Source organism: Carassius gibelio, chromosome B11 (assembly GCF_023724105.1).
Source record: "Carassius gibelio isolate Cgi1373 ecotype wild population from Czech Republic chromosome B11, carGib1.2-hapl.c, whole genome shotgun sequence".
NCBI classification, from domain to species: Eukaryota; Metazoa; Chordata; class Actinopteri; order Cypriniformes; family Cyprinidae; genus Carassius; species Carassius gibelio.
Genome location: NC_068406.1, coordinates 24,256,164 through 24,266,163, shown reverse-complemented (window position 1 = coordinate 24,266,163; position 10,000 = coordinate 24,256,164). Strand labels below are relative to the sequence as shown.

The 10,000-nt window shown below is 35.6% G+C and overlaps 1 protein-coding gene across 1 annotated transcript in view; it reads left to right on the top strand.

Moving 5' to 3' along the window:
* LOC127968360 (CLIP-associating protein 1-B) overlaps nucleotides 1-10,000 on the top strand; it is a 63,096-nt gene that overhangs the window by 47,336 nt on the left and 5,760 nt on the right. Inside the window, exons 31-37 of the mRNA XM_052569527.1 lie at nucleotides 1,449-1,592; nucleotides 1,672-1,767; nucleotides 3,106-3,252; nucleotides 4,284-4,402; nucleotides 8,593-8,740; nucleotides 9,641-9,851; nucleotides 9,934-9,990. Of these exons, the coding sequence (XP_052425487.1) occupies nucleotides 1,449-1,592; nucleotides 1,672-1,767; nucleotides 3,106-3,252; nucleotides 4,284-4,402; nucleotides 8,593-8,740; nucleotides 9,641-9,851; nucleotides 9,934-9,990 (922 nt within the window). The remainder of the gene's footprint in view (nucleotides 1-1,448; nucleotides 1,593-1,671; nucleotides 1,768-3,105; nucleotides 3,253-4,283; nucleotides 4,403-8,592; nucleotides 8,741-9,640; nucleotides 9,852-9,933; nucleotides 9,991-10,000) is intronic.

Genomic DNA, 10,000 nt, shown 5'->3' with positions numbered 1-10,000 from the left:
TGTGTGTGTGTGTGTGTGTGTGTGTGTGTGTGTCTGTGTGTGTCTGTGTGTCTGTCTGTGTGTGTGTGTGTCTGTCTGTGTGTCTCTGTCTCTCTCTGTGTGTGCGTGTGTGTCTGTCTGTGTGTGTGTCTGTGTGTCTGTCTGTGTGTGTGTGTGTCTCTGTCTCCCTCTGTGTGTGTGTGTGTGTCTCTGTCTCTCTGTGTGTGTGTGTCTGTGTGTCTGTCTGTGTGTGTGTGTGTGTGTGTGTCTCTGTCTCCCTCTGTGTGTGTGTGTGTCTCTGTCTCTCTCTGTGTGTGCGTGTGTGTGTGTCTGTGTGTGTCTGTGTGTCTGTCTGTGTGTGTGTGTGTCTGTCTGTGTGTCTCTGTCTCTCTCTGTGTGTGCGTGTGTGTCTGTCTGTGTGTGTGTCTGTGTGTCTGTCTGTGTGTGTGTGTGTCTCTGTCTCCCTCTGTGTGTGTGTGTGTGTGTCTCTGTCTCTCTGTGTGTGTGTGTCTGTGTGTCTGTCTGTGTGTGTGTGTGTGTGTGTGTCTCTGTCTCCCTCTGTGTGTGTGTGTGTGTGTGTCTCTGTCTCCCTCTGTGTGTGTGTGTGTCTCTGTCTCTCTCTGTGTGTGCGTGTGTGTGTGTCTGTGTGTGTCTGTGTGTCTGTCTGTGTGTGTGTGTGTCTCTGTCTCCCTCTGTGTGTGCGTGTGTGTGTCTGTGTGTCTGTCTGTGTGTGTGTGTGTGTGTGTGTCTCTGTCTCCTTCTGTGTGTGTGTGTGTCTCTGTCTCTCTCTGTGTGTGTGTCTGTCTGTGTGTGTGTGTGTGTGTCTCTGTCTCTCTCTGTGTGTGTGTGTGTCTCTGTCTCTCTCTGTGTGTGTGTCTGTCTGTGTGTGTGTGTGTGTGTGTCTCTGTCTCTCTCTGTGTGTGTGTCTGTCTGTCTGTGTGTGTGTGTGTGTGTGTCTCTGTCTCCCTCTGTGTGTGTGTGTGTCTCTGTCTCTCTCTGTGTGTGTGTCTGTCTGTGTGTGTGTGTGTGTGTCTCTGTCTCTCTCTGTGTGTGTGTCTGTCTGTGTGTGTGTGTGTGTGTGTGTGTCTCTGTCTCTCTCTGTGTGTGTGTCTGTCTGTGTGTGTGTGTGTGTGTGTGTGTGTCTCTGTCTCCCTCTGTGTGTGCGTGTGTGTGTGTGTGTGTGTGTGTCTGTCTGTGTGTGTGTGTGTGTGTCTGTGTGTCTGTCTGTGTGTGTGTCTCTGTCTCTCTCTGTGTGATGTATGTCTGTGTGTGTGTGTGTGTGTGTGTGTGTCTCTGTCTTTCTCTGTGTGATGTATGTCTGTGTGTGTGTGTGTGTGTGTGTGTCTCTGTCTCTCTCTGTGTGTGTGTGTGTCTCTGTCTCTCTCTGTGTGTGCGTGTGTGTGTCTGTGTGTGTGTGTGATGTATGTCTGTGTGTGTGTGTGTTTGTGTGTGTGTGTGTGTGAGAGCAGGTGAAGGTGGCCATCCTGAAGTACATCGAGTCTTTGGCCAGACAGATGGATCCGTCAGACTTCGTGAACTCCAGCGAGACTCGGTTAGCCGTCTCTCGAATCATCACGTGGACCACGGAGCCGAAGAGCTCAGACGTCAGGAAGGTCAGTGTGTTTTTCCTCTTCTTGTCTGTGAGCCTCCGGCTGAAGCTGGGTTTGTCAAATGAGCTGTGGTGTGTCTCAGACGCTTCATCTCTGGCTGAATGAGGAGGCGTCGGGCAGGAGCTCCACGGTGGCCTCACTGCCGGGGGAAAGTAACCTGGAGGAGAGATGTAAGCAGGTAGTGACCCCTGACTTTGACCTCCTGCCTGCGGAGGTCACGCCGAGCTTGTCTAACACTGCTGCTGTCTGGAGGGTTTCGATCGGATGTGTGATGATGTTTCAGCATGGCAGCTGATAACCGGCTTTCCTCTTTTCTGAACCACTAACACCTTTATCTGAAGCACTTGAATGACCTTTGACCTTCTGCAGTGCAAATTATGTGTTTATGTTGGCATGAATGAAAACAGGGATGTGAGGGACAGACGTTTAGTCCATTCATGAATAAAAACCTAAGTAGTGTAACTTGAAAAAAGACTCAACAAAAGTAGCTAAGCTTTTAACTGTAAAGAAAATATATATATATGAAAGAAACATAAATTTATTACTTAAAAACTAATTAATAAATTGCTCAAATTAAATTGGAAAAATTTTTTTTTTTGATTGACATCGATAAAAATAAATTAAACCCAAAAAATATTGTTTTAAAACACAGAAACTAATGACAAAAAAATACATTAAAAATTACTAATATTTTAACTGGAAATCAATAAAAACAGATTAAACATAAATTATATTACTTAAAAAAAAATGACATAACTAAAATTCAACTGTAAATAAATTAAAAATAAAATGAACCTAAAAAACGATTAAATATTACAATTAGAATTATTAAAAGTGACACTGAAAAAAAATAAAATAAAACCTCAATAGTATAACAAATTTTTTTTACTAAACAATTTAATTGGATATTAATCAAAATAACTTAACTTAAAACATAAATATTATTTAAAAAACTAAAACTAATCAAAACTACGTGCCATAAAATAAGTAAATTTTAAATGCAAATAAAAAAAAGAAATTAATCCCACATAGTACTATTTTAAAAACAAACTAAAATTTAAATGTAATAAAAATAGAAATAAGAAAAACATAAGTATTATTTAAAAAACAAAAATCATATAACATAACTAAACAAAACAATGCTGATAAATTAAAGACAACTAATAAAACTCTTTTTATATATTAATAGATCTATTCCAGTATATAAGTAATACTATAATAACACTGATGACACCAGAAACAAAACTTGAAGAATAAAAAAGATTGGTGTGACCTATGACCTTACAATCTAAACATCTGTCCCTCTCCGTCTTCATGCGTTCAGATTCAACATGACGTCTTCTCCTCACTAAGGTCCAATGGGATGCGTGACAATCTCGTGTTATTGTAAGATTTAGAAATGCATTTATTTGCACCTAATCAGGGACAGTGTGATACGTTTCGAGTCATTTTCTCTTCTTGTTGTCTCATATTGCTGGCATCTCATGTGTTTTTTGTGCTGGTTGTGTGTTTCCAGGCTGCTCAGATGGTTCTGATCGCCCTGTTTGAGCTGAACACCCCAGAGTTCACCATGCTGTTAGGAGCTCTGCCCAAAACCTTCCAGGACGGAGCCACTAAACTCCTGCACAGCCATCTGAAGAACAGCAGTAACGCTGCTGCAGTGGTACACGCGCTGATCTCACTCTCCGTCATGCAAACCATGCAATTTATACCTTTCTTATTTCTAATTAGCCATTTAAAAGGCCTCCTATGAATGTCTGTATGCATTAAATTTACCTCCCTCCATCCCACTTCATCTCATGTTTTTAAATTAAAAAGTACTCTTTTTGATTTGCTTTCAGTACTAAACTATAAATACATAAATTATGCTGTTTTGTTGCAACTTAATTATATATGGTTCATAAACATTGATTTAAACATTATGCACTTTTTTCAAAGATAGTAATGTTATCTTATGCTTTGAAAAAACATGCATTAGTAATATTTTGCTCGATGCGCCCTCTTGAGGCCTCAGGAGAGAAGCCAAAATCTTTTTTTCCCTCAACGAAATTATGCCTTTTAAAATCAAATATATTATTTGAAAAGAGATTACTAATGCACGTTTATTCAAAGCAAAAATAATACAAATATATTTGAAATAAAAAGGGTTTATTATTAATAATGTTTCTAAACCACATGTAATTAATTAAGTTGCTTAAACAGTTCGAAAAAAAAAACAGCATCATGCATGTATGTATAGATCAATACAAAGGACCAAAAAACTGTCTCGAGACATGTTTTTTAAAAGTTGAACTTAGAGTACATTAATTTTACATGGCTTTACATGGTTCTCTTGTGCAAGATGCGAATGCAACGCTGATAGACGCTGATGATCCCTCTAGAAAATGTGATAAATATGCTTTCCTTGTGAACGGCATGGTAATCTTTTCCACAATATTTTTGAGTGTACAACATAGCAGCACTGCATCCATTGGGTTCAACTGGATAGGCTAAGAAAGCATTATATGCAACAGCACCTAAATCGTCATTGCATCTTATGTGCCACTTATAAGGCAACCTCAATCACATCTAAAATTCAAATGTAACGTTTTTTGCATTCAATGTGCGAAATTAGATTTTTTTTTTTGACAGTCCTACTCTGTCACTGAGTGTTACGTTGTGCTGCTCGCTCACACGTCTCTGTCGTTTGTTCAGTCTCATGCGTCTCCCAGCGGCAGCAGCAGTGTGGGACGCACCCCTCCACGACACCCAGTGACCCGCAGCAGCCCGCTGACCTCACCCAATAACGGCTCACACGGGGGTCTGTCACCCAGGTACCTCACCTTAAAACAACCGTCTGTGGAACTGTGGGACAAGATCAGGAATACATGGAATCTGAGACTGCAGAAATTAGCATATTAATAATAAATAAATAATATTGTAAATAATGTATTCTTTTAAATATTAATATTACTATTTGTATTTTAATTATTATTATTAACGATTAAATAATAATACATATTTTATATGGAGAATATTATATTTGCAGCTACTTTTCAGTGTTATTTATATATTTATTCATATTTTGAGTAGTTTTATGTGTATTTTATAATTTTAGATAGTTAATTGTACTGTTTTTGTCATTTTTATAATTTGTAAAAAAAAATTATGTAGCATTAGTTTTATTAGGTTTAGTTTATTTATTTCAGATATTTTAAACTTAATGTAAAAAGTAAAAAAGTAAAAGAGAATGAAATAAAATAAGAAAAAGTAGGTAACTTCTAATTTATTTAAAGCAACAAATTTTTTTTATGGTTTTAATTTTAGTTAATAACAGTAATGACCCTGCTACACATAACCTAAAATATGTATTCAATATGTTTTACAAATATTTTAATAAAATAATTTAAACATCAGTTATAATTTTTTTAAATATGTATTATTCTATATTAGGAGTATTATATTCTCGGCTAAATTGATCACATTTAATCATGTTTAATTTAGTGTAATTACAATTTTTAAATAAGTACAACACAAACTGGTACGGAAAATGCAGATTTCATGTGGTCCTGGTCGTAATTCGAATCATAGGCTTTCTAATTGTTTTTTGCTCCAAAAGACAAACATTTGCTCTAGTGATTCTGTCCTCATCAGTTACCCATCTTTGAACATAGTTTTACATGCTTTAGTTTAATAACCAAAATGAATGAACAGTCATGTTTCACTCATTTTCAAACTCTCTAAAGGAAAATGCTATTTAGATTTGTTTTAAGGATGTTTTTCGTTTCTGCATGAACTAACAAACAGCTTCTGCACTAAATTCACATGAAATGACATTAAATCCATGTTATATTACTAATATTGCTCTGTTTTGGCATTTCGAAGGGTGTTGCATTTTATGTTGCAGATTTTAAATGTCTCAGTTTTTGTTGTGACGTAATGAACATTTTTTAGTTTTGACCAGCTATGATAAGCGATAATTTGTCAGTCGTTTTGCCACTTTTTTGTAATTAAAGGAAAATGTAATGTTGTTCCTAATACAGTAAATTTAGTTAACTGTAATTTCTTCGACAAATCAGATGTGTAAAGGGTGTTTATTTGTTATTCCTTTTAATAATTATTTTTAGGAATTATTCTTAAGCCATTCAGAATCAGTGTTATTTTAGTATCGTTGATATACCATACTGTTGTATTTTTTATATATATTTTGAAGAATTTTTTTTTGAAGATTATCTTTTTCATTTTATTTAAGGTTAAGTTTTACTCATTTTTTGTGTTTTCATTAGTTAAATATTAATTGGCGGAGTTTCCCAGCACTACGAATAAAAACAGAAGCATCTCTTTGTGCTCACAGCTGGTTTGTACCAAAACACACTTAAACTTGCAAGGCGTGATGTATTGTTTGATGGCGTCGTGTTTGGTCAGGATATGATAGTTTGAGAACTAGCGTCTTTCACTGTTTCCTCTTTCTTCCACTCTACCTCCTCTTTGTTTTCTACACTTCCCTGCTCTCTCTTCATCCTCCTCTTCCTCTCGGTTCAGTCGTTTGTGGGGCTGGAGCTCAAAGCCTTCTTCTAACCTCCCTCCTCCCCACCCCGGCCCAGCCACCCCCCCTCTCCGGGCCTATCGGAGGGCGTATTCGCCCAGGTAACAAACTTCGGCCCTGGCGTCAGGATGCTAAGACATAAGAGCAGGAATCTCCTGCACAGTTATTGATTATTCATTGGTAGTCTAATAAATCAAAGTCAATGCATGACATTTAATGGAATGTTTTGGGTTTAAATGGACCCGGAATGTTCCTTTTAAGGCAAAACACTACAGACAAACCCAGTGATCTTTTTCATGCACTGATCAATTTAGCTATTTTGCTTCCATAACATCTTATTTCAAACTAGAGGGGAAAAAGCATCCAAAATACACATTTAAAAGGGTATTTCACCCAAAAATGAAAATTATCAATTCTCACCCAGAGAGCTCTTCGATTTCATCAAAATACATCTCTTTTAAAAGTTTTTTTCTCCACTTCAGCTGCACTTAAATACACCAGATTTTACAGTTTAATTCATATCTATATTCTGAAGGTTTTTACTGAGGGGTTTGTTCATATGTCATTCACCTGAATTTATAATTGCATTTTTATGTATTTCTGTCTGTAGATTTAAATTACAAAACATCTCTGTAAAAGTTTTTTTCTCCACTTCAGCTTAATTTAAATACACCAGATTTTAGAGTTTAATTCATATCTATATTCTGAAGGTTTTTACTGAGGGGTTTTTTCATATGTCATTCACCTGAGTTTATTATTACATTTTCATGTATTTGCATCTGTAGATTTAAATTACAATACATCTCTATTAACGTTTTTTCTCCACTTCAGCTTAACTTAAATACACCAGATTTTAGAGTTTAATTCATATCTATATTTTGAAGGTTTGTACTGAGGGGATTGTTCATATGTCATTCACCTGAGTTTATTATTACATTTTCATGTATTTGCATCTGTAGATTTAAATTACAATACATCTCTATTAACGTTTTTTCTCCACTTCAGCTTAACTTAAATACACCAGATTTTAGAGTTTAATTCATATCTATATTCTGAAGGTTTTTACTGAGGGGTTTGTTCATATGTCATTCACCTGAGTTTATTATTGCATTTTCATGTATTTTCATCTGTAGATTTAAATTACAATACATCTCTATAAAAGTTTTTTCTCCACTTCAACTGCACTTAAATACACCAGATTTTAGAGTTTAATTCATATCTATATTCTGAAGGTTTTTACTGAGGGGTTTTTTCATATGTCATTCACCTGAGTTTATTATTACATTTTCATGTATTTGCATCTGTAGATTTAAATTACAATACATCTCTATTAACGTTTTTTCTCCACTTCAGCTTAACTTAAATACACCAGATTTTAGAGTTTAATTCATATCTATATTCTGAAGGTTTTTACTGAGGGTTTTTTTCACATGTCATTCACCTGAGTTTATTATTGCATTTTTATGTATTTTCGTCTGTAGATTTAAATTACAAAACATCTCTATAAAAGTTTTTTCTCCACTTCAGCTTAATTTAAATACACCAGATTTTACAGTTTAATTCATATCTATGTTCTGAAGGTTTTTACTGAGGGGATTGTTCATATGTCATTCGGACTTATTTCTAGAACATTTTCTTCCTAAAAACAGGGCGAAAGTGCATATTTTTTAAGTCTGTGAGCTTGTTTCTCCACTTCAGCAGCACTTACAAACACCAAACTTTACAGTTTTATTCCTGTCTGTATTATGAAGATTCTTCTGAGGTGTTTGTTAATTTATAATTCACCTGGTTTCATACAACATATTTTTCATAAAAACCCAGTATTTTCTTATTTATGTTTGTTGACAGTATTTTCTAATTTATGGAATGATAAAAAGAGAAATCCAAAACCTCCTCTGTAAAAATAAAATATTTAATATGTCAGTAAAATCAACCAAAATTTTTAACCTGGCTTTATCCAAAATTCTGATTAATTTTCTGGAAATATATGCAAATAAGTACACATTTAATTAGATAATGCCTTACCTGCATATTTAAACATAACATTTAAAGAAAACTTGTAAAACGCAAAATCTGTTCACCTGTAGTGTCTTGCCTTGAAAGTTTTTTTTTAAATCCTAGAAATTTTAGCAAATGTGCAAACCTTATATTTTGGTCAAACTGCACTCTCTTTATATTTGTTTCAGCGTGAGAATCCATGTCTTACATTTTCATCACTTTTGTGATGTCTTTCTGTCTCTCATCCATCTGATTTATTTTGTTCCAACCACTTTTTGCTTTGTGGCAAATGCAAAGGTTTGTCGAGTGTTAATCTGTCTGTATGAAATGTTTAAGATGTGTCACTTTGACTTTGCAGCTGAGCAGTTGATGCATTTATCATAACTGTGTGTCATCTGTCCACCTTGTGTTGTATGTTAAAGTCAATGCATATGGCTTCACTCTGTGTGTGTGTGTGTGTGTGTGTGTGTGTGCATGCAGTATGTTGGAGTACGACTCCGAGAACATGAACTCTGAGGAAATCTTGAGCTCATTGAGAGGTGTAACCGAAGCCATCCAGAGCTTCAGTTTCCACAGTAAGGAAGACATACTCGAGCCCATCAAACATGACGGCAAGAGGGAAGATACAGTGAGTACTTCACCTGCAAGACTTTCTTCAGGATGTTGCTTCAGTGTGACAGTGGTTGAACCAAAAATAATTAAAAAAAAGGTCTGCATGATTTTTTTAAGCTGCAAAGCTTTTCATATTTTCATCTGAAATAGAACATTGAGGTTTCAAAATGCTAAATGTTTAGCGATTTATAGCATATGATCAACAATAATTCCAGCAACTTTCAAAAAGTAAACAATCTGACCATTTAAAAAATAGTAACTATATTAAATGTACACAAAGATTAATATCTTCAGATACATTTAATATAATTGCTTTTTGCAAATGGCCAGGTAGTTTACATTTTAAACATTAAATGCATTAAGATTAATCAAAAGTGACAGTGAAGGCATTGATAGTGTTAGGAAGTTAGAAAGATTTTTATTTCAAATAAATGGTGTTCTTTTGAACTTTCTATTTATCAAAGAATCCTGAAAAATAAAATGTATCACAATTTCCACAAAACTATTGTGCGGCACAAAAGTTTTCAACGTTTATAATAATCAGAAATGTTTCTTGAGCAGTAAATCATCATATAAAAATGATTTCTGAAGATCATGTGACACTGAAGACTGGAGTAATGATGCTGAAAATTCAGCTTTGATCACAAAAATAAATTATATTTTACCATATATTCACATAGAAAACAGCTGTTTTAAATTAAAATTATTTTTCAAATTTTTACTGTATTTTTTGTCAATTAATGCTGCCTTGCTTACGTCTTTCTGCCCTCAAACTGATTAATCTTAAAGTGTACAGGACAATAAATAACCAGAATGGATATGAATGATGTTGCAATAGAGTGCTTTACTTATTCTGATTAATAGATGTTATAGTCAGTAACAAGGTTGAAGCTAAATAAGCAGGTTTCTCTTTCAGACCGGTGTGGATCCTCGTTTGTCTGCTGGTGTGATGGAAGGAGGCCGGACGGCGCTGGACAACAAGACGTCATTATTAAACACACCATCTTCTCGATCGATCAGTGGCCCTTGGGCTCGCGAATACAACCCATACAACTACAGCGACTCCATCAGCGCCTACGAGAAAGGAGCTCTCGCTGTGTTTGACGACGTGGAGCACATCCCAGATGGTAAATGAGCAAACACACCAACGGAGGAATCACTTCATGATGTTCACAGAAACAGGCTAGCGTCTTTGGGTTTCTCTTTCAGGTCGTCCACAGGACTGCGCAGAAAACAAAATCCTGCATCCGAAAGGTTATTCTGCAGGTATGAGGAG